The sequence below is a fragment of the Canis lupus genome, chromosome 36, assembly GCF_003254725.2.
Source record: "Canis lupus dingo isolate Sandy chromosome 36, ASM325472v2, whole genome shotgun sequence".
Lineage (NCBI taxonomy): Eukaryota > Metazoa > Chordata > Mammalia > Carnivora > Canidae > Canis > Canis lupus.
The window spans coordinates 1,159,558-1,184,979 of NC_064278.1; the positions used below are offsets into that span (position 1 = coordinate 1,159,558).

General features: G+C 35.6%; 1 protein-coding gene across 5 annotated transcripts in view; it reads left to right on the top strand.

Moving 5' to 3' along the window:
- Nucleotides 1-25,422, top strand: part of GALNT13 (polypeptide N-acetylgalactosaminyltransferase 13) — a 541,363-nt gene that overhangs the window by 487,122 nt on the left and 28,819 nt on the right. For all 5 annotated transcript variants that reach the window (XM_035698790.2, XM_049106172.1, XM_035698788.2 and 2 more), the window contains 2 exons: nt 2,687-2,826; nt 17,236-17,334. In XM_035698790.2, coding sequence (XP_035554683.1) covers nt 2,687-2,826; nt 17,236-17,334 — 239 coding nt within the window. The remainder of the gene's footprint in view (nt 1-2,686; nt 2,827-17,235; nt 17,335-25,422) is intronic.

The following is a 25,422-nucleotide window of genomic DNA, read 5'->3' on the forward strand; positions in this document are numbered from 1 at the left end:
ACACATACATACAGCGTATCTTCTTTATCCGTTCATCTATTGATGGACAATTGGGCTGCTTCCATGATTGGGCTATTGTAAATAATGCTGCCATAAACATAGGGGTGCTTGTACCCTGTGAATTAGTTGTTTTTTTTTTTTTTTTAGATTTTATTTATTTATTCATGAGAGACATACAGAGAGAGGCAGAGACACAGGCAGAGGGAGAAGCCGGCTCCAGGCAGGGAGCCCGACATGGGACTCGATCCTGAGACCGCCGATCACACCTGAGCCAGGGGCAGGTGCTCAACTGCTGAGCCACCCGGGCGTCCCAGTATTTTTATATTCTTCGGGTGAATACACAGTAGTATGATAACTGAATCATACGGTAGCTCTATTTTTAACTTTTTAAGGAAACTTTATACTGTTTTCCACAGTGGCTGTGCCAGTTTGTATTCCCATCAACCATGCAAGAGGGTTCCTTTTTCTCCAATCCTCACCAACACTTGTTTCTTGTGTTTTGATTTTCATTCTGACAGCTGTGACTTCATACATCATTGTAGTTTTGATTTGCATTTCCCTGATGATAAGTGACTATGGGCACCTTTTCTTGAGTCTGTTGGCCATCTATATACGTCTTCTTTGGAGAAATGTCTGTTCATGTCTTCTGCCTTAATTTTTGGATGTTGAGTTTTATAAGTTCTCTATAAATTTTGGATATTAACTGTCATAGTATATCACTTAAAGTATGAAAATATAGCTACAGAGGGAAAAAAAAAACATCCTCACCAACATATTATGATAAGCCCACAGTATTTTTAATGTTTTTATAACAGTAATTAAAGTAATTATCTAAAACTAAGACAAAACCCATGTTGCAGTGGGTAATACCAAGGGGTGGCTTTGCGATGGTAGGGTAAGAAGATTTTAGCTTCTCTCAATAGTATGTCGTTTTCCACCAACCAAATCTATGCCAAATCTAATGTGGGCAATTAATATTTTTCTTATCTAATGTAAAATATATGCAAATGAATCTTCAAACTCCTTTCCAATCAGAAACTGCCTATAAAAGCTTCCTAGGGAAAAATTCTGGAGCCAGGACTATTACATTTTAATATGATGAAAAAGGAAGAATACTGATACATAAATAAGCCATTTCAATTAAATTTGCCCACTCAAAAATGAAACAGAACAGCAAAACTAGTGAATTAAATCCTCTGAAGCTACAGTGCCCCTTTCCCCTCCCCGGGTCCAATGGAATTTCTTTATATGAATTTCAAGACTATTTATTAGATCATTGCAATTGATACAGCCTGTAACACAAAGAGAAATTCTTGTAATGATCTATCTTGTAAATGTTTTCCAGCCTCTTTTTTGCAAGCTCTGAATAGGTTTCTTTTGAAAGCAAATATTTATGTGTTTAAAAACCCCAAAGACCGTGTTGTTTTTTGTCCAAACACCAGCTAGAAAGATCAATACTGCCTTTAGAAGGAAGTGGTTTGGCTGCTTATGTATCATCAGAATGCTTTCTAACAACACTAAGGCATTTAATTTTGGAAAAACAAAAATTAAGAAGAATTTTTGAGGAATAGTAGGGAAAGGTGGAAACTAACAGATGATAAGCTTCAAGAGTGTTGCCACTTTTGAATATGGCAACTCAAATAATCAAATAATGTCATTATTTATAGACATTTGAATTGTCTAAAATATTATTCATTTTTTATGAAACAAATGTTAGGTTTTGTTGCTTAGCTGGCATAAAATATACTGAACTGGGCCATTTTTCTTTTTCTGTGCTAAGTCTGGTTGCTTGTTCATCTTAAAGAAACATGTTAAACACAGATCTTGTCAACATAATCTAGGAAACGCAATCTTCTCTCAGTTATTTAGTCATTTCAGCCAAATAATTTTTAATATTGATAGTAATGAGCAAATCATGTCACCATAGTATTTTTTATATAAAAATTGTTATTTTTAATTCTCAACTAGAAAGCACCATTTTATGATCATCAAAGGAAATTTACTTTTAATTTCATATATTCTGCTATTATATGAACTGAAATTCTAATGCTCACATGTGAGTATAAGCCATTTCTTTATTTTAGTCTATTTATTTAATGACATACTTATCCAAGTATTTGAGGTGGCTCACATAAACTCATAAAAGAATACGAGGAAAAAATAAAGAAAAATCAGGTCTATGGTAAATCTAGATAGTATAAAAGTTCAAGAAGAAAAAAGTTAGAACACATAAGTATTCATTGTGGGGATCATATTTATATAAATTTATCATGAAATTTATGGCGGTGAATAAAAGACCCTTTGAAAATATGAGGATTAGAATTTTTGTTAAAGAGGAACAACCACATTATCACACAGTTCAGTTAAGCTTTGATTATGAGATGCTAAATTAATACCAATTTACACTTATTTGATTAATTATTCAATCTAAGAAGTATAAGTACTTGGTGATAAATATTTGCATTTGAAAAGTCATAACCAAAGGAAAAGCTGTTTTTTTATATCTATTTCATGTACTAATTGGTTCCTAGTAAGAAAATCAGTGTAGTAGCAGCTGCATATGCAATTGAATTTGATGGAATTATAATTATGGAGGGAAAAAAACTGATAGCAAAGTAAACAGAGTGAAACCGTACTAAGTTGAAAATAGCACAAACTGATTTTGTGTTTCTCTGAAAATTTCCAGGTGTTGTCAAAGTGGATTATGGAGATGTGTCAGTCAGAAAAACACTAAGAGAAAATCTGAAGTGTAAGCCCTTTTCTTGGTACCTTGAAAACATCTATCCAGACTCCCAGATCCCAAGACGTTATTACTCACTTGGTGAGGTATGAATTATTTATTTTGGTTAAGTTATAAATATATTTTGCAAATGGAGCAATTTCAAAGGAGCTCAATATTTTTTATGTTATGAATAAAATGCTTTGAGGGCTTTTAAATAGATCTATTTTAAATAACTTTTCAAGTCACTAATGGTCTCAAGGACCATAAAGGTCTTTATCATTGGAATTGGTGAAAGTAAGAGGATAGTTTAAGACTAAATAGTATCTTCTTGTTTCTTTATCAGCAGTTCAGAAACTTTTTGGTCATATGGGCCTTCCGCTCTTTAAAATTTATTGTGAACCCCAAGAGCTTTGGTTTAGATGGGTTAAAATTATTAATATTCACTGTATTGAAACTCAGCCTGAGAACTGTAAAACCCATTTATTCATTAAAAACAATGTTATACATTACATATTAATATAAGTAATGCATTTTTTTAAAGATTTTATTTATTTATTCATGAGAGACACACAGAGAGAGAGAGAGAGGCAGAGACACAGGTAGAGGGAGAAAGAAGCAGGCTCCATGCAGGGAGCCCGACGCGGGACTTGATCCTGGGTCTCCAGGATCACGCCCTGGGCTGAAGCCCGCACTAACCACTGAGCAACCCGGGCTGCCCAATAATGCATTTTTAAAAACATATTTTCCAAAGTAAAGTCAGATAGTAAGATTAGCATCAATTATAGTTTTGTAAATTGCATTACTGCATGGCCTAATAGACGTTACCTGGAGTCCTGTATCTGTTTTGGTATTCGGCCTACTGTGCAGCACATACCACGTAGCCTCTGCGGGACTCCTTGTACTTCACGAGGAGTGAGAGTAAAAACGGCAAGTAAGGGCATCTGGGTGGCCCAGCGGTTTAGCGCTGCCTTCGGCCCAGGGCATGACCCCGGGGTCCTGGGATCGAGTCCCGCATCGGGCTCCCTGCGTGGGGCCTGCTTCTCCCTCTGCCTGTGTCTCTGCCCACCCCCCTGTGTGTGTGTGTGTCTATGTGTGTGTCTCATGAATTAATAAATAAAACCTTAAAAAAAAAACGGCAAGTAATACCTTAGTGTTATTCGGTTTTTTGGTAAAGATGTTATTTGTTTGAGAGAGACAGAGAGCATGAGAGAGAGCATGAGCGGGCAAGGGGCAGAGGAAGAGGGAGAAGCAGACTCCCTGCTCAGTGGGGAGCCTGATTTGGGGCTCAGTACCGGGCTTGAAATGGGGCTTGATTTGAGGCTCCGTATGGGGTTCCATGTGGGGCTCCACAGGGGCTGCCTCCCAGGATCCTGGGATCATGACCTGAGCTGAAGGCAGATGCTGAACCTACTGAGCCTATCTTAGTGCTATTACTGAAATCGTGTTGACTTTGTAGGCCCACTGAAAACCATAGATCCTCTACCATTGTTTTCCAAAATATCCGTTATCTATAGAAATATGTAGTTGGCTTCATTATGATCATATAAACATATTCGTAATATATATTCAGTCATCTGAAATAAGAACCATTTCTTAATTATATGTCCCAAATTGGTAACTTCCCACTTAGTAGGGATTAGTTTTGGGAATCAAAACTAATTTAATATTGGGTTTAATTAAAGCATTTTGACAGAAATTATACAATGCACTTGGAAAATAATTAAGTTTGTCCTTAGGTTGGAACTACCATTTTCTTTTTTCTTTTTTTTTTTTTTTTTTGGAACTACCATTTTCTTAGGTCATAATAGTAGAATATCTGAAAATGTGTAGAGTACAATCTAACACTTTTTTGGTTCATTTGCCAAAAATAATAATCTGTAACTTTATCCACTCTCTCACTTTAATCCATACACATAATTTGATTGATTAGAAAATAATTAAAGCAAAAAGTACTGAAACTTAATGGAACCGAGCTGGATTGTCTTTTAAAGGCTGTTTTTCTGTGTCCACATCCCTGCTCTAGTCATCAGATCTCCTCTTCATTATTAGCCATGTAAATATCTCTTTATAGAATCCTTCCATTTACATCTCTTTAACCTTAATCTGAATAATGTAGTGCAAAGTTTCACATGGCATAACAGTGAATGTATGGCTTTCGCTTTTGTTGTTGTTAAGATTTTTTTATTTATTTTGGAGAGAGAGTGTGAGCTGGGGGGAGGAGCAGAAGGAAAGGAAAGGGGGAGAGACAGAGATACAGAGAGAGAGAGAGAGAGAGAGAGAAGCCGACTTCCCTGAGCACATGCCCATCATGGCTTGATCTCAGGACCATGAGATCATCACCTGAGTTGAAAGTGAGTTGGCTGCTTAACTGATTGAGCCACTCCTGTATGACTTTTTAAGTGTGACTCCACTTACTTAATATTCCTGTGCCTCAGGGTTCTATTTTTAAAATTTTTGTTTGCTTTTATTAAGGGGGAGGGTTGTTGCCATTGTTTTCAAATATGAAAGTTTTATTTATGCACTGTTACAGGGGTTTATATTCAATACATAAATTATGCAAGTGCTTTTTAAACTAGAACACTGGAACATCTGGGTGGCTCAGTGGTTAAGCATCTGCCTCTGGCCCAGGGCGTGATCCCCGGGGTTCCCAGGATCGAGTCCCACATCAGGCTCCCCCCAGGGAGCCTGCTTCTCCCTCTGCCTGTGTCTCTGCCTCTCTCTGTGTCTCTCATGAATAAATAAAGTCTTAAAAAATAAAATAAAATAAAATAAATAAAATAAAACAAAACACTGTTTGCATGCCAGTTATTATGATCTAGTGCTTCTGAAGATCCCCCATATCTAATACTTACATTTCTTTGTTGAAAAGTTTATTTGAACAATTGTGAACCTGACCATACCCTAAGACGAAGGGCGTGTTTCTTAATTTTTTTTTTTAATTTTTATTTATGTATGATAGTCACAGGGAGAGAGAGAGAGAGAGAGGCAGAGACACAGGCAGAGGGAGAAGCAGGCTCCATGCACCGGGAGCCCGATGTGGGATTCGATCCCGGGTCTCCAGGATCGCGCCCTGGGCCAAAGGCAGGCGCTAAACTGCTGCGCCACCCAGGGATCCCGAAGGGCATGTTTCTATTCTTGTTTAGTGTTTCTCCCACTGCAGTCAGTAGCCCCAGCTGATGAGTGAACATCGATTACTTTTTCTAAAAGGGAGTATGAGCAGGGCCTTATAACAAAACAGATAGGAGTAAGGAGGACTTTCTGGAAATTTTCTGGGGCCACCAGAGTGATTCCTGAGAAAGGCCTGTAAAACAGAAACTATATGTTTACTTCTATGCTAAAAATCCAATTTTATGGTTTCTTGCACCAAATCAGGGAAACCTAATTAACTGACTTCCTGAAAAAGTAAAAATATACTGCAGGCAAATTCCTTTGTACAACCTACTGATTTTAAATTAGCTGTCTTCTGTGATAGGTCAGACGGCCATATTTTAATGTACAGAAATAGTTTGAAAGAAAGAGACTGCGCCTTCCTGGGTTTTTGAGACATATCCAAGAAGAGGCAGTTTGTTCTTTAAAAAAATTGCAGGCCTTGGAGGCAATCAGAGGAAGATTGAAATCCTGACCTCATTGCTTACAACTTGAGTGGCACTAGGTGTTCTCTCTGTAGCTTTTGGCAGTGTGTAGATAATCATAAAGGGATGTGGTGATGACTGAAGATCTAGAGCATTTAGCACAAGAAGTAGTAGAGTGCCAGTAGTAACAGTTATCGTAATTATTATAGCTACCATTTGTTGATTTCTTAATAAGTCAAATATTATGCTAGATGCTTTATAACAATTATATTATTCAAAAATCTCAACTCTATGACTTGGGTTTTGTTACGATCCCAATTTAAAATAGAAATTGATATGTAGAAACTTTATGTGATTCACCCATGGGTCACTGAGCTAGTTAGTAAAGTCAGGATTCAAAGACATGTTAGTCTGATACTAATGCTCACTTTTTCTTATCGCTAGAAAGACAAAATAGTTTCTGTTATTTATTGATTTTTTTTAGATTTTATTTATTTATTCGTGAGAGACACACAGAGAGAGGCAGAGACACAGGAAGAGGGAGAAGCAGGCTCCCCACAGAGAGCCCAATGTGGGACTTGATCCCAGGACCCGGGGGTCACGCCCTGAGCCAAAGGCAGATGCTCAACCAACTGAGCCACCCAAGTGCCCCAAATAGCTTGTATTATTACAGTTTGTTTATTCAAGAATGCTTTCATTAAATAAGAAGTGGATTTGGAATCTATGTATTACATGCTAAGGATGCAAAGTCAAATAAGGGAAGCCCTTTGCTCTTAAGCCATTCTGCTGAAATGGGAGCAGGAGAGATAGCAAAAAAGAAACAAATAGTGAAGAAGTTCAGAGAAATAGGGGCGTCTGAGTGGCTCAGTTGGTTAAGTGTCTGACTCTTGATTTTGGCTCAGGTCTTGATCTCAGAGCCATGAGATCAAGTCCCGGATTGGGCTCTGCACTCAGTGGGAAGTCTGCTAGAGATTCTCTTTCTCTCTCTCTCTCTCTCTTTCTACTCCTCCCGATGTTCTCTCTCCCAAATAAATAATTAAAATAAAAAAGAAATTTAGAGAAATAAAAGATGTCCTACATGAAGTATATAGTCATGCTATATAAACTGCTGCTTCAAAACCCCCAATAATTTTTTTTTAAAATCTGTGAGAATGTGTTGTTTTAAACTTTGTGGGGTATTAATGTGCTGTAGTTTTCCACTTTAAAACCAGCCTTAAAGAGAGATACAATCCAGCATCTGTTTCCATGGAAACAGAAGGACAATTTTACCAAACACTACTTCCCAATTTGATTTTGCATAGTCATGTATACATAATTTAAGACAGACATTTTGATAATGAGTTTGGAATGAACTGTTAATGGATAACAGACATTTATTTAAACATTTTTCTTTCTCATTGCTTACCATTAACCATTTTTAGAAGAAAATACAAAGCTATCTTTCCTTATAAATGAAGGTATTTTTTCTTTGCAAATAGAGCCTCAAGGAGGTATCAAGTGTCCAACCTACTTAACAAGATTTTGTTGTGTGTGTGTGTGTATATATATATATATATATATATATATACTTATTTATTTATATTTGTATGCCCTCATCACTTAAAGTGAAATTGGTAGGATTTAACAATTTATAATTTCCTCAAGTTTCAATGTTATTCAAAACCTATTATGTAATATTGCAGTGTATTGGTGAATATTAGCTCTTATCTGTCAATTTCTCTTTATAACTCCCTTAGCTGTATTGGAAGATGCAAATATGATATCAGTTTCTCATTATCCTAGATCACACCAAAATAATCATTAGGAAAATTATTGATATCAGTATCTTAATTTGCTGTTTGAATTTTATTCAGGTAATTGAAATATTCTTTACCCAGCCCATGAATTACATGCAATTTCCAATGGGAAGTTAAAAGCTGTGCAATTGCTTTGAACTAAAACCTTTAAGTAGCTTAATGAAGCATGTGCCTTTTAGGCTCAGTAAGCATATCCTAATGGAATGAGGAAGTCAAGTTCTTTGCAGCATTAAATTCTTTCCTAGCCTTTTAGCTTATATAGATTTAACATGTCAGGTTTTGATCTTGAAAATATAAAGGCAAATTCAAGCATTGAAAAATGGGATTCTAAAGTTGTAAGACCTCAAATTTGGGGGCCTATGACAAGCCAGCATTTAAGAAAAAAAAAATGTATTGTGAGCTATGTAGGGCAACAGGGAGAAGTGGATTTCTGTAGCCAAGTGACTTAACTCTAGAGGCTTACCATTTATATTTGCATATGGCTTTGAAGATGTTTAGACATTAGTCTCTGCATTTCATATTACCTCCTCAATCTCAGAACTCCTTTGCCTTTTGTCTCCTTTAACAATAATAGTGAGTTAAGGTTCTGGTACATATCGTTACTGTTTTCCATAAATATTGTTAAAAAGCAAATTTATGTAACTAAAAATAGGCAGGTGAAGCTGCTTGGCTGCAGGGATTAAGGGTGCCAATCAATGACTGCCAAAGTCAGATGCAAAGATGCTTAGAGATTTACCCTCTGTTGGTAATCAGGAGATCTATTTATAGATTCACAGCCTTCCTGATCTTTCATCAGGATAACCAGTGCGGAAGCCTTGTTTTAGATGACGTACACTAATGTGCGCATTCTCTTTACACACGATATATTTCACAAACTCTTTGGGACTGAGTAGCTGATTTTCAACGTAGGGTAACTGAACATGCCTGTGTACAGAAAAAAGATGTTACTCTTCATTGGATGTAACTTTAAAGACTGTTGTAGCCCACCTGTGGACAAAATGAGTGAGTTTATCACCTAAAAAAAATATTTTTTATTTCACACTGCTGAGAATTAGACTAGAACTAATTCTACATTCACTACTCAGGTAGATATTGGCACACACAAAAATGGTTACAAACTATATGCCAGTTAGGCATTTATTGAATTCTCCCGGTGTTCTTGTTGTTTGCTTTTGTTATCCACCAAAATAAATGAAAATGTTTAATGTTCTAGGGCAGCCCGGGTGGCTCAGTGGTTTAGCGCTGCCTTCAGCCCAGGACGTGATCCTGGAGACCCAGGATTGAGTCCCATGTCGGGCTCCCTGCATGGAGCCTGCTTCTCCCTCTGCCTGTGTCTCTGCCTCTCTCTCATTGTCTGTGTCTCATGAATAAATAAATAAAATCTTAAAAAAAAAAAAAGAAAGAAAACATTTAATGTTCTATACTTTGTGTATGTGTTGCACAGGGGTAAGTATTCACGTAATCAGAATTTTTAGATCTTGTAGTCATTAATCAGGGCATTTTGTTCTTTAATACTTATTTGAGAGAGAGCAAATGAGCACCTGAATGGGGGAGGGGGCAGAGGGAGAGGGAGAGAGAGAATCCTAAGCAGACTCCATGCCCAGCACAGAGCCCTACTTGGGGCTTGAGCTCACATCCCTGATAACCCGAGCTGAAATCAAGACTCAGATGCTTAATCAACTGAGCTGCCCTGAGGCCCAAACAGGGCATTTTAAACCCTACATACATAGCAGTCAGCTTGGACTTGTTAAATATATAGATTTTGCACTCATCCCTCTGATTTATGCACAATTTGGTAAAGAGAAAATATACTTAAATGCATATTCACTAGAGCAATTATAATATGGAAACATTAACATTAAACTGGAATTCACTGCAAATGTGCCTATTTCTTCTTTTCAAGTAAAGAGAAACCAAACGAGGTTGACATGTGTAAAATAACGATAATGAGTAACATAATGTGCAATTGAAGGATAAGCATGTGTTGGAGTAATTAAAGCAAAAAAAAAAAGCTAGTTTAAGTTTAGATTATTATCTTTAGCATGGATTTTACATATTGGTTTTGGAATGCAAAGGTATGAGGGTGAGGAAGAGTATATGCCCCTTTTTAAAAATTGAGTTCTCATTGTTTCTTGCTATTATAATCCAGCAGAGGGAGCAAAAGCTAATGAACAAACTTGTAAACGGTAAGAACATTACCAAGGATGCTGCTGAGTAGAAACATTTAGAAAAAGACTTGCTGATTTCAAACATAAAAACACAAGTGGTAAAAAATACTCTCAATTTTATGTCATTAAAAATTGTTTTCAAGCAATAAAAGATTATGTGTAAACAAAGGAATCAAAGCAGACAACAATTAAAGTTAAAACTATGTTGGCCCTATGCCACATATTCAAAACTATACCATAACTTAAAGAATGAACCAAAAGACCTGAGATCTACCAGTGTGCTCTACTTATGTGAATGCAGGTCATAAAACAGAATCTGTAAGGAACTTCTAATGAATGAAGATCATGAGTAGTGGTTTGCCTAGATTTTTCTCAGAATTAATGTCATGACCAAGTAATTCGTGTTGTCAGATAATTGGTACCAGTGACAAGATCAAAGTTTTTCTTAAAATTCACTTTTTTGCTTAAACAATGTTCTTTGAGGTTCCAGGGCATTCTTAGAAAGGTTCTGATTTTAAAACCACACAAGATCATCCTAAAGCAGATCATCCTTTGCATCTCAAAAAATAAGATACAGAGACATCTTACAATTTGTAGTAAGATTTGTTTGATGAAGATTGTCAGTACACATTGGTGATCATTTTTATATTTTTAAGAAAATACAGCAGATATCCATGGTGTTGGGTTCATTGACTTAAAAACAACCCCAGTGTACACTAACTTGCCTTCTAAGTGTGCATGGCAACATAAACCTTTTGATGTTGTCTCTATCCAGATGAAGGGTCTTATTTATTTATTTATTTATTTATTTATTTATTTATTTATTTATTTATTTATTTTAGTTGGCTATTGGTTCTTCTGTTCCTGACATTCTATGTCCCATCCTATTCGTGTCTGATATCATCTTGGCCATAGCCAGAAATTATTTACATGACCTCAGCCCAACAGTGTGGCACTCAGCATCTAGTCTTCTTGACTTGGTCCCCTACGTCTGATTCTAGCCTGCTTTTGTTTCTTGTTCCATATATCTTCCCATTATCTGAATGACCTATTGTTATGTTTACTCTGGTTGGCTACAACTCAATCCTTCTTGCTCCTTCCACACATCCTTTTTGACAAATACTGCCTGCTTATCTGGATGTCAGGATTATAATAACGTTCCTTATTTGGACAAATTATTTAACTTCATTGTATCTTAATGTTTTCATTTATGAAATGAGGATAATAGATTGATTGTAAGTAATAAATTACCTGTTACACATAAGTGCTCGGAACAGCACATAGCATATACAATTACAATTGCTAATTATTATTATTGGTGGCGATGGTAGTAGCAGTCACCCCATCTCATTCTGACAGCTGTCCTAAACAACTGACTCCTATTTGTTTTTAGTCTAGATCCTAAGTCTAGGAACCTCACCAGATTTGACTTGAGTTTCTATTTTGTATCTTCTTAGCCCCTGCTATATTCTAAGGAACAGGTAATATTACATGTCCAGAAATTACCAAACCACTTTGTGGAATAGTTAGAATATATCCAAATTAGCACAGGATTCTTTTCATGAATTTCCCCCAAATCAGTCTATTTTGGAAATCAAAAAAAAAAAAAAAAAAAAAAAGTAGTGGCACCAGTGACACAGTTAAAACAGAAAGAGCATTCAGATAGCAAAACCAAAAATTGATAGAAAACACTGACCACAAAATTAAGTGGCAAGTATTCTCACAAATCCCAAAATACGAGCTATCAATTTCATGACCATGGGATACTCCATGGAAGGAAAGCGATGGGATGTCCGATGGAAATGAGACCCAGATAACACCCAAATTGCCAACAGATACTCATAAGAAATTGCTTCAGGCCAATTTGAGAACAGTAGCTGAAACTGAGAGAGGTGTTTTTACACAATCCACTTTGTAAGTCACTGAAAAATCTCCTTTCTAATGTCTGAAAGGCTTAAGCAACCTGAGACCTGTGAATTCTTAAAAACTCACTAGCTGAAGTTCCTTCTTAGGAGAAACTTCAAGGAATAAGCCCAGTTGAAGAGGTAGAGACAATAGGGACAAAGAAAATGGAAAGTCCAGGTGAAGACAAAAGTGATGAAAAAGTAAAACAAGACAGAATAAGAGAGGGAGACAAACCATAAGACACTCAATCACAGGAAACAAACTGAGGTCGCTGGAGGGGTGCGGGAGAGAGGGACAGGGTAACTGGGAGATGGACATTAAGGATGTAATGAGCACTGGGTATTATATATAAGACTGATGGATCATTGACCTCTACCTCTGAAACTAATAATACATTATATGTCAACTAATTGAATTTAAATAAAATCTTTTTTTTAAAGGATAAAAAGGGGGGCACCTGGGTGGCTCAGTAGTTGAGCGTCTGCCTTTGGCTCAGGTCATGACCCTAGAGTCCTGGGATCCAGTCCCATATCGGGCTCCTTGCAGGGAGCCTGCTTCTCCCTCTGCCTGTGTCTCTGCCTCTCCCTGTGTCTCTCATGAATAAATAAATAAAATCTTAAAAAAAAAGAAAAGAAAATATAAGCGATGAATAGAACCAACCAGGGGATCTCAAAAAATAGAAGGCAATTTTGTTGAACTCTTCAGAAAAGTGCAGGAACAGGAGAGCTAGACTTGTGTAGTGAGAAGTGGTCTCCCATGTGAACCTTCCCTGTCAGGGACAGCTGGAAATGTTTGCCCTTCAACTTCCCCACTGCATACTGAAGGAATCACCTTTACTATGAAAACCACCTTTTCTTTCCATCAGCGCCCAGAGTTTTCAGAATGATCCACAAAACAGCTAAGCCCCCAGCTAGCAAGTACTCTATTGTGTTCTCTTGCTCAAGGGGGTTTTAACCCTGAATATACGCTCCAATCATTTGCAGAGCTTTAAACTGTCTCCTGGTCCTTCTCCAGACCATTTGGATCATAGTCTATGATGATGAGGCCAATCGGAAGTATATTCTAAAAGCTTTGCAGGTGGGAACCACTGAAAAAGAACTTACTTTAAAAAGGAAAAGTAATTGTAATTGTCATGTCACCATATAATATCAAGACACTGCACACCTCCCTCCAGAATGGTGGTTGCTAAACTTTGCTGCACATTAGAATTACCTGGGGAGATTTTTAAAACCTCCAATGGCCACGTTACACCCTCTACTAACTAACTGGGAATGTGTGGACTTGGATAGTTTAAAGATGCCAGGTGATTCCCCCCCAAAAAAAGAAAAGCAAGAAATGATCTCCTCATCAAACCTTCTCTCTTAAAAAAAGCAAGAAATGATCTCCTCATCAAACCCTCTCTCTTAAAAGAGGAGGAGAATTGGACTCATAGAATAATAAGAACAGCAATAGTAAGAGAGGATGGCCACAAGAAGCACAAAGATAACGTGAGGAGAATGATCTCTCTGTAAACAATGCAAGGACACCAAAGCTTTATGCTCACGGACAAGAAAAATATAACCTAATATTTCAGAACAAGCTAAAAGAAATTGTATAATAAAATGTAGAAAACAATGCTATAAATAAAATTTATATTACCTCTTAAATAAGAGCCAAAATTGCAGTAAAGATTTAGAAATTAAGGAATGAATTCATTTAGAATCAAAGGCTAAATTTGAAACAACACATGAGTCAATAATCCCAGAAATCCCCATTAATCTCACTTTTAATAGAAGGTGACATATAGAGAGATAAGCAACAAGATCCAACATGATAGGATTTCCTAGTGAGAAAAATCAAAGCCATAAAACAAAATGAACATGAGCACCTATAACTTAAGAACATGCACCTGAAAGTAAAATGGAAACTACACATTGAAAAGGAATGCTATGTATCTGGAAAAGTGATCCAGAATGAGCAATATTATGATGCATTGTGATAAATCTATTAAACTTTAAAGAAAAGAAAAAAATTAATTTAGCATTCAGGCAAATGGACATTTGTGAAAAAGAATAAGGTAAAGAAAACCAGATTATCATTAGACTTTTCAAAAGCAACTATTTGTGCTGGAAGTAAATAGCATAATATTTTAAATATTACTCAAGGAAATAGATTGTGAGCCAAGAATTTCAGATATACCAAATTGATTTTCAATAGAAAGGCCACAGATGTATTTATCAACATGCAAGAACTCAAAATGTTTTTTCCAGTAAATGGAAACAGAAACATCATTTGGCTGTTTGCTCAAGCAAAACCTTAGAATGCTTCTTGATGTCTTTTTCCCCCTGTCATAGCTCACATGCAATTCAACTGCAAGTCTTACTTGGTTCTATCTTAAAAGCTTCCCAAATTTGGGACCTCTGGGTGGCTCAGTGGGTTGCGTGTCAGGCTCTTGGTTTTGGCTCAGGTCATGATCTTGGCATCCTGAGATCAAGCTACCCCTTCCCCACAACTCCATGCAAGTCTATTTGGGGCTCTTTCCATCTGCTCCTCCCCCACATACACTTACACTCTGTATCTCTATGTCTTTAAAGTAAATCAAAGAATCAATCAATCTTAAAGAAAAAAATGCCAAATTTGACCTATCTACCTCTATTGTTATCCTACTATTTCAAGCAGCCATCATCTGTAGCTGGCAGGACTGCAAGATTCCCCTTACGTGGTCCTCTGCTTTCACTAATGCCTCCCTCTGGTCTGTTCTCCACACAGCAGCCAGAATAAGCTATTGATAGGTCATCCTCATGCTTAAAAATGCTTCTGTCAAGGTATGTACTGGCCTGAATATGGCTTTGAATCTGTCATCCAGCAAAGAGACAAAATATTATAAATGATTCAGCCTGGAGTCCCTATTAATTATTAACTAGTGTCTCTTCAAGTACTACGAACCTAGCAGAGGTCTTTTGAATCAGATTGCATTGCATAGCTTACATAAAAGGTGAATTAATCACTTTGTGAGATATTTATTGCCCTAAGTATTATAGAATTACACTATTCTATACTTTTTTAGGATAATAAATCCACAGCATTTTATCATTTCTCAAGTTTGCCTTTTATGAAATGTTGACAAGAAAAGTCAATAGAAAGGACCGAAGAATATACCTGTATGTTATGTCTTGATTAGATTATGCGAAGCATAGGCAGACTGATATGCTACATCATATATAAATTGTTACCTTTTTCAATCCTATCTGAGCTAAAGGTCCCCCCAAAATCTTGAACTTTTGGATATAGTCTCCATATCCTCCAGTGCCTGAACCAACCTACATCAGATAACCTAAACCCACCAGTATGGGACTTGCACATGATTTTGCTTCTTGAAGCTTATATCTTTTCTCTTTATTTTCTTTAAAGATTTATGTATTTATTTGAGAGGCGGGGGGGGGGGGGAGAGCACAAGCAGGAGGAGGGGCAGAAGGAGAGGGAGAAGCAGATTCTCTGCACAGGAAGTGGTGGGGCTCCATCCAGGACCTGAGCCCAAACCAAGAACAATGCTTAACCTACTGAGCCACCCAGGCGCCCCTCCTTTCTCTTTAATATTCATGATGTATTCTGTCCTTTCTAATGGATTGCAGCTCAGATTTCTTGAGGAAAGCATCTATAATCCTGCTCTAAATCTCAAGGCATTTAAACAGGGCTTGACAATTCTGCTCAGCTCTTCCAACCCTTCCAAAGTATGAATTCCAATCCCTATTCTTCCTAATTGCTGACTGGGGCCCTAATGCAAATCACACCATTTTTCCCAACTCCAGGAACCATTACTTGACTTTTGGGTTCTACGTCATACAAAAGAGTGATTCACATAAACCTAATCCATCCTCTTTAGAAGTTTTTGATCTTATTCATTTGCCAATATGAAGAAACATGTGGTTAAAGCATAGATAACAAAACAGATATATATGCAAGTAATGTATGAGTGAACAGTAAAATATACATGTTCTAACGAGTCAGAGATAAGAACTTTTCAGAAGCTGAATGGACAAATATAAATACATACTTGGGATTTAGACTAAAGGAAGACTTAAAAACATTCCATTTATTAGAAATGCCATTTTGATTATTCATTTGTGCTTGATTTAGTAATTTTAGCATCTTTAAACTCAATAAATGGCTTTCGCAATTACATGTGTTTCAAATACATATTAACATTACATTAATTATGGAACTAATGTAGTATTTGAGTATAAACCAAGCATCTTATGTTTGGCAATTTAATCTTGTTTTTAAGGAATTTTTAATGTGAAATCGCCATTTAGTCTTGCAGTAGCTTTTTTTAGGGTCAACTCTTTTCCATTACATTTGGCATTAGGAATGAAAAGATTGTATGAATATGTTTTACATATTTACAGAAATAAACAATAATTAATCTTTATTAACATAGGATGGAACATCTAGTAATAAGGCAGTCTAAAAACACATAAATTTGAATATTTAACCAATTTATTTCAATTCCTTTGCATATGTTGCCACAGGAGTTCAAGAATAGACTGTTTTTTTAGAGAAATTTGGCAAATGTCCTAATTTTAAAAGGATTTAGGAAAGAATAATTTGTAATATGTAGATATTTCCTTTCTTTGATACCATGCTATAAATGAGGAGTGCCTCTTGATTAGCTGCTAATGACAATGCCATTGCTGTTCAAATTTACTTTAGTAGGAGATCAGAATTTGTACAAAATTAAGAATAGACAGAAAAAGAAAAAGAAACACTTAAAACAATGAGCTCTTCTTGGAGAAATTTCCTTGCAAACATGTATCATCTTGTTATCAATATACAATTTGATGATACCAGGAAGATTTTCTTATTTTTTAAAAAATATTTCATTTATTCATTCATGAGAGATGCAGGGAGAGAGGCAGAGACACAGGTAGAGGGAGAAACAGGTCCTTGTGGGGAGCCTGACACGGGACTTGATCCCAGGACCCTGGGATTATACCCGAGCCAAAGGCAGATGCTCAACCGCTGAGCCACCCAGGTGCCCCAGAATTTCTGATTTAAATCACTATCTGACTTCTGTTTTTGTGTGTTTCCTCTAGATAAGAAATGTTGAAACCAACCAATGTTTAGACAACATGGGCCGCAAAGAAAATGAAAAAGTGGGTATATTCAACTGCCATGGTATGGGAGGAAATCAGGTAAACTCTTCTCTCTCTCTCTTTTTTTTTTTATCAGCTTCATCTTTGGGGGAAAATATTGCTATGAAAACTATCACAGTAAAACATGACTCACATGCCAATAACAATAAAGTTTTAGCTTAGGAAATTAATGGGCCCTCAAATCAAGAACTTATTTGGCTCTTTTATTACCCCAAGTATCTTAAGAAAGCTTAAGAAAGCACCACACAATTTAATAAATAGGACAACACTTTCAGTGAGCCCAATTAATGAAGATAGCCAAATATTTTAGACATGTCTCATTTTACCATGTATGAGCAAATGAAGGCTACATTTTGCTCTACTAACTAAATAGTATAAAATAATCCCTCAACAATCACGATGTTTTCCCAATCAACATTGGGAAATTAATTCTAAATTTCTAGTGATTATTCTAAATTTATTTTGTCAATGTTTATGTATATCATGTTTTCTATGAATTTCTGAGATTCAGTAAAATTTTAAAATGCACAAATAAGCACACCTGTTATATATTTGCTTTGGGTATCTGAAGATACCCTTTGAACGAGGTAAAAATGTAGTATTTAAACAAAACTGATGGCTGACTAAAAGTCTAGGATAGCTTTTTTTGTGTGTTGCAGTCCAATTATCAGAGATCTGTCATATTATAACAAAGATTCTTGTGCTCTCTTTAAATGTTGGAAAGTGGCTCTGCACATGGATGTCAGATGAAGACTCATGTGGAGGCTGCTTAGCTCTGGGTCTTCAGGTGGAGGAGCCCTGCTGTCATGGCCATCTTGAGAGGCAAAATTTGGAATGTGTAGGAATTCATAACAGAGTTTTAGGTGCTAATCCACTGTAGACAAGTTATCCTCAAAAGTCGAGGAGAAACGCACCAGTGAGTTCTTAATCTAGTTCATTAGAGTGAAATAAGAAAGTAAAAGTTATTCTATGTAGCACAACATCATGGTTATACTGGCAATGCACTGGTAATGCAGCTGAATGTGTCAAGAATCTACAGAGAAAAAGCAATAACCCTACTGAGTTTTGACACCATACTTCAAATAGAACCTCTGTGATTTAATAGAGAACATTCAAAAATGAGATTTTCCTCTTAAACAACAAACAAAAGAAAGATTAAAATCCTAATTTGTATTCCAAAATCTCAACTTAAGCAGAAAGATATTTAAATCAATGTTTTTAAGTTATAGCAAGAAAAATAACTTTGTGAAAGAAAATAGGAGCAATTTAGAGAGAATAATGGCAGAGCATTCAGAAATGGTCCAGCTTTTGTACTGATTCACAATGAATGTGAGAGGCCTCTACTACCCAAACCAATAGAATCCCAATGAATTTAACTGGAAATGGCAAAAAGCTTAATTGTTAGAGGACTAAATGTGGAGGGTTTAATTTTTTTCACAAATGGAAGTAAGAAATCTGAAGGTAGTCCACTCTTGACATTTTTCAGGTCTTCAGTGACTTGTCAAAAGACAAAAAGTTTCTTTCTATTCCTCAATACTTAAAATTAACTCTTATCATCAGCTGATCACATGAGGGCTGCTGAAACTCCAGACATCACATCCACATTCAAGGCAGGAAGAAATCGGGGTAGAGAAGAGCTCTAGTAGCCACGACTGTCCCTTTATTAGGAAAAACAAGATTTCCTAAAGGCTTTACACCCTTCCTCTAAGTCTCTTTGACTAGAAATACTTTACTTGAATTCCTCTAGCACAAAAACACAGAATATTTTACTAGACTTAATGTGTAAATGTCCTCACGGTCTATATACCATGGATACTGAGTGGACAAATAGAAGTGTGTTTCAATGTTTCAATGTTTCAATGTTTCAATGACAAATAGAATGTGTTTCAACAGCTTATGAAAAATGTTAATCGATCATCTGCTCCATGATGACCTACAGAATTCCAAAAACCCACATTATTTATGACATCATTTTGGTTCTAATGCAGGTGAAAATGAAAATAGGTAATGATAAGGATGACAACCTAGATGAATTATCCTCATAGATTTTTTAAGTTGCCATAGTTCATGTTAAAAAGATTACCAGTCATAGACCTGTATTTGTCTAAATGACACAAAACACCTGGATCATCACTGTTGAAAATTACATTATACTGTTAAAAAATACATTATGTATTGTTATAAATTATTCATTTATAAGTGTTCAAATACCCAGAAATAAACTATTCCACTGTACCATAACCTTGTTGGCAGGGACTATGTTTTATTCTTCTCTTCATCTCCAGTACTTGGCCACGGGCCTGGGATTTGGTAGGTAACTAATAACTAATAATCAAGGAAATAGATGAAAGAATTCATGGTTAGAACAATAAACTTATACCTCAGTACTATGTAGACATTGCCATAGAATGCTGTTATTGTCATCGTAACCAAAATTATGTGAAGACACCGATCTTAGGGATTCATAAATAAAGTGAACACACAATAAGTAAAAAACCCATACCTGCATATATCCTAATGTCCCTACATTATCAACTTAATGGCAAGGTAGAAATTAAACCCAGTATTTTTCCATCTATATAAATAGTTACTCATGTCTGCAGATATGCATAGGAGACAGTTTACAGGAGACCTTTTGGCTGTAACACAAACAATGGACCCAATTCAATATTTACCAAGACAGGAATGTTTAAATAAATTGTGGTGCATCCATAGTATAGAATAGTACATAGCCACCACAGTGAGGGAAAGAGGTCTATACGTATTGTCATGGAAAATTAAAAGGAGGGAAAAAATCTAGAATAGATTTTACTTTGAATGACCTCATTTATAAAAAATATATGTGAACATTTTTCTCTATAAAGCATCTCTAATGTCTATATTTATATAGATGCAACATAATCTGTTAGAAATGAATAGAACTCTACCTGGAATATAGTTACTTCTGGTGAGAAGAATGAGTTCGAATTAGAAACTATACTTTTTACCCCACATTTTTCTGTATAATATGTATTACTTTCATAATTAAACAAAAATAGAGAAAATGACTAAAATAAAAGTATCATTTTAAAGCATTGCTCTAACCTGATTAATTGGGTCAGTTAAGGTAAATTACTTCATATTTTTTAGCTTTAATATTTGATTTGTAAAATGAGTAAAAGACTTTTGCCCAATTTTTTTTCCTCTAAAGATTAGTAAAGTTTAATAACTAACACTAGCCTGTCATATACTCACTATTGCCATTAATTATTCTCTTTACATATTTCCATTTCTATTCTCAATTGTTTCTCTTTTCTCTATAAGAGAAAAAAAAAAAGCGTCCATTCAGTGGCTAATGCCAGAGGCAAGGTAAATGCACAGCACTTCCTATAGTATTGTTAAGCTTAATGAAATGAATTGCCTTTCCTGTTGTTTTAACGTGTATTGTGAAAAAATTAAACCATCACATAAAACCCTATTATAACTTATACTTTGATGGAACTCAATATTTCTTGGATGATTAATCCTAGTCGGTCCCTAATTAGGGACATATTTACATTTTTTACTTACTTTTTAAAAGAACAGATTTTAGGAATTTATTCTCAGAGCTACCTTCCCTGTTTTTATTTTTATTCTTATGTTACCATGGAAGTGGTATCTATTTTTATGGTTATTTAGTTTAAAATTTTTAAAAGTAGCCCCAACCCATAAAAAATATTCAAGTTTCTCACTCCTGCTTTTACACAAAATCCATAACAAATGTTAAGATTGTTTTTTAGCATTTCCACTCAGTTTCATTTCTAAAAGAAGGTGCTTTATGCTTGTGACAATTATCTCTTAACCATTTCTCCTTGCACAAGAGTTTTGGTAATTTTTTTTTTTTTATGTTCTTGGAGATATCAGGAAGAAACTTACTTTTCAGTAGTTGCTGAAAATCTTTTTCTTAAACACTTAAACACTCAAATATCCAACATATTCTCCCTTCACGCCTAGCATCTGCAGGGCTTGGGATATGGTAGGCACCTAGTAAAAACTAGCCACATAAATGAAAGAATGCATGGAAGTTTTTGTAGCAAGAATACTTTAAAAATAAGGCACCAAGTGTAGAATTATTATTACATTCAACATTTGATCATCTTTAGGTATTCTTTTTTTTTTGAGGTATTCTTTTAGAACCTTAGTAATAAGAATCTTCTGTCTCAAGGAATAATGACAAAATTAGAAAAAGTCCATTCCTATCTGTTCTTGAAATGCTTTCATTAACAAATAATATGGTGATCATAAAACACTTTCAAAAGCATGGCAGAAATAGGAATTTGATTAAAACTTGAACATAAATTTTTATAAGTGAAAAAACCTTACGGTTTCCTGGTAGAAAGTATGTCACTAAAAGTTATGGGATTGTCTTCTCTATACTTCTGAAAAGATGAAGTTGATTCCTGAAAGCATTTCCATGTCTCCTACAATGCTTATGACTCAGATTTGTATCTTCAACCCCAGCCTCTCTCCTGAACTCTGGAATCTGTTGCCAATTAATTATTGGGAATCTCTACAGGCATCTCAAACTCAAATATTTCCAGACTGTGCTCAGTTTCTTCTTTCACATAAGCATCCAAAATTGAAACCCAACATAGACACTTCTAAAGTTTGATTGGTCACCCAATCCTAATATTTGCATGAAAGTAATTTATCTTGATTCCTATCACTAAGACTCTTTAACTAGGGCCTCTATCTTTGTTGTAGCCTGTGTCTTCTTTCACCTATGTGGTCAGAAAACCTCATTATTTCCACACGTCAAATGGAATTCCATACGTACATTCTGTATATGCCACATTATAATTAAACGTTTATTAAAATCTCCAGCAATTCTCCACTGCCCAATGTTACTAACATAAAAATTCCTTAATTATGTATTCCTTAGTTATGTAGATAAACAAAACCCCACATAATTTCATCCTCATCTGACTTCCCAGCATTGCCTCCCTTGATGTTGTAACAGTTTTTGTGTGTGTGTGTGCTGCAGACATATATCTTATGTCTATTCCCTGTAAGCTCTGTGCATTTTCCCATCTCTGCAGTTCACTGATCCTTTTCTTTCTACTTGCAGTGTTGACCGCATACTACTCCACTCACAAACTTAAGACATATTCTTTAAAACCCAAATAACGGGGGATCCCTGGGTGGCGCAGCGGTTTGGCGCCTGCCTTTGGCCCAGGGCGCGATCCTGGAGGCCCGGGATCGAATCCCACGTCGGGCTCCCGGTGCATGGAGCCTGCTTCTCCCTCTGCCTATGTCTCTGCCTCTCTCTCTCTCTCTCTGTGACTATCATAAATAAATAAAAATAAAAAAAAAAAACAAATAATGTAGCTTCTTTTTGGCTATCCATTGGCTAACAACTTCTTAAACCTTAACAGGGCATATTTTAATGAATACACACTGTAATTTATTTAGTCAATCCCTTATTATTTATACACAGTACCATTAGTGAATTTTTATTGTTACAGATGAAGCTCATAAATAAACTTGTAGCTAAAATCTAGTGAGCACCGTATTTACTTCTTTAGAAATAGTGTCTAGAAGTAAATTTGATAAGTGAAAACTTATGCAACATTATAAGGCTTTTAATATATAGTGACAAATTGTCCTTTTTAAGGTTTTACTTGTCTAATGGGACTAATCACTAAATTACAAAGAGGCACTATGATAAATATTGTACATACATTACTGCTTTTGATTCCCACAACAATCTATGAAGTACTAGTATTATTATCCTGATTTTACTCATGAGTCTAATGGGAACCCTGAGAGATTGGTAATATGATTAGGAGGTAAAGCCAATTTGAATCTAAATCTCGCTGACTCCCCATCAAGAGTAAGTGCATTGCATTTGTATTGATTTCCAAGCCCTCGCCCCCAGGATTGTGATGGGAGTAGACAACCCTAAACGGGTATTATATTTTTGCTTTGTTCTGTTTTTCATCTTTGTCAATTTAGTATGGGAGAAACATTTTATCTTATTTTAAATCGTATCTCTAATGTTATCAGTACACTTAAGCAGTTCAAAAACTGACATCAATACTTTGTGTAGATCTTCTAGTCGGGTTTATGCTTTTGTTTTTGCTTACATTTTCGTTGGTGGTTGAAGGAGTTCTTGTCTCTCTTGTCCACTTATAAAAATATTTTATGGAGACTATTACCTTTCGTGATACCTGTTCCAGATATTTTTTCTGATGACATTTTGTTTTTAGTGTATTTTGATGTGCAGACTTTTAAATAGTTTATGTATTTCAATCACTGCTTGCCTTTATGCTTTCTCTTTTTTGATGTAAAAATACCATTCTTTTTTAATGAGGTGCTTTTAAGTGATATTTACATCACCTTAAAGGAGCCCATATCAAAATTGGCAAAAAGACCTTCATCTTACTGGCCATATATTATATCTGACACTATTTTTTATTTAGCGTTTATATAAAATATATTTATAATTAAGTACAAATTAGATTAATATAATATTTATAAAATAACCATTTTTCTTTAATAACAAGTGTCAGTATAAAATTTTTAAAAATCCAGTGGTGAATGTTTTCCCTTTGGGTTCCCAAACCTTGGTAATAAAAAGGTGAAAACTCAGCCCCAATACATATTGTACTCATTTTTTCTAAAGACAAAAATATAGAACGGTGGAAAAATACTCATATTTTAGCAAATGCATTTATAATGTTTCTCTTTCTCCCTGGTGCCACTGATTTGGAGAGAGCTAGAAAGCATATGGAAACATTCCATGTAATTTATTGTAGTAAATGATTCACAGGCATTTTTCAAGGTAGCAAGCCTTTAGGGAAGCTTATGCTGGCCATTTATTAAAACCTAGTTTTCTGCCAAGGTAAAGAAGAGATCATTAGGTCTTATCCATACTTTCAGACAAATGTCTCCTCTTCTAAAATGTAACTACTTGTATCTAAGAAGAATCTAAACCTATGCCAATAAACAAATTTTGAGAGTAAACAAATTCTCTCAATACAGACCCTCTCTTAGAAAAAGCTTAATTATTTTAGTAATGCATTCTAATGTACTCACAGATTGTAATGAATACATTCATCCAACGAAAATGAATTGACTTTACAGTTTGCATTTTTATCAGTACTATAATTATTTAGAAGCCCTTTCTACATTAATTTGGTCCCCTTTTAGTAAAGTTTGCACAATAGAATTAAAATCACCAGGGTAAATTTGCAAGTGAAATGAAATGGCCTGGGAGGAAAGAAGGAGCATGTACTATTCATTAAATGTTTAAATGAGCTGGATACAGGCAAGCTAGTGAAGAGCATCATTATTTATATTAAAGGAATATCTAGTAAGTTTGGAAGCGATTGAAATTTGCAGGAACTTAAACGTAGGGTATGATTTTTGTCTACTTTGCCTGGTTAGAGTGTGTCCTGGCATAAAAACAAATAGCAAATCTATCGTGTTCAACCTCCGTCTTTCCTTGGTAGGAGTTACTCAGTGATTGTGAACTTGTTTCTTAAGGTTTCCTATAAAATGAGCACTAATATTGGCCATTTCTTAGATTTATCTTTTCCTCTAGGTGTAATTTTATGTATGTCTACATACCGACAGTTAATATCTGTCACATGATTTTTTTTTCAAAAGCTATGGAAAAATTGGCAGCTCTAGTTAACCTAGAAAGCAATTTTACTATTTTCCTGTAAAGTACTTACAATTAATTCCCTGAAATTCTACATTCTTTTAAATAAGACACACGTTTGGCTTTGAGCTTTCTAGCTATTCAGTAGGAAGTTGGTTATATGATTCATTGTGTCAATAATATAAAAACAAGCCACCTTCAGAAAGGTTCAGTTATTCCTGGTGTTGAAATGATAAAAATTTCTACTGTGATTCCTGATAAAGAAAGCAACAAGGAGGGATACCAGACTAAACTTAGAGGAACAACAGTCCTCAAGAAGTCTTTTTTGGGGGCTCCTGGGTGGCTCAGCCGGTTGAGCGTCTGCCTTCGGCTCAGATCATGATCTCGGGGACCTGGGATGGAGCCCCAAGTTGGGCTCCCTGCTCAATGGGGAGTCTACGTCTCCCTCTCCCTCTCTCTCCCTCTGTCTCTCTCAAATAAATAAGTAAAATCTTTTAAAAAAA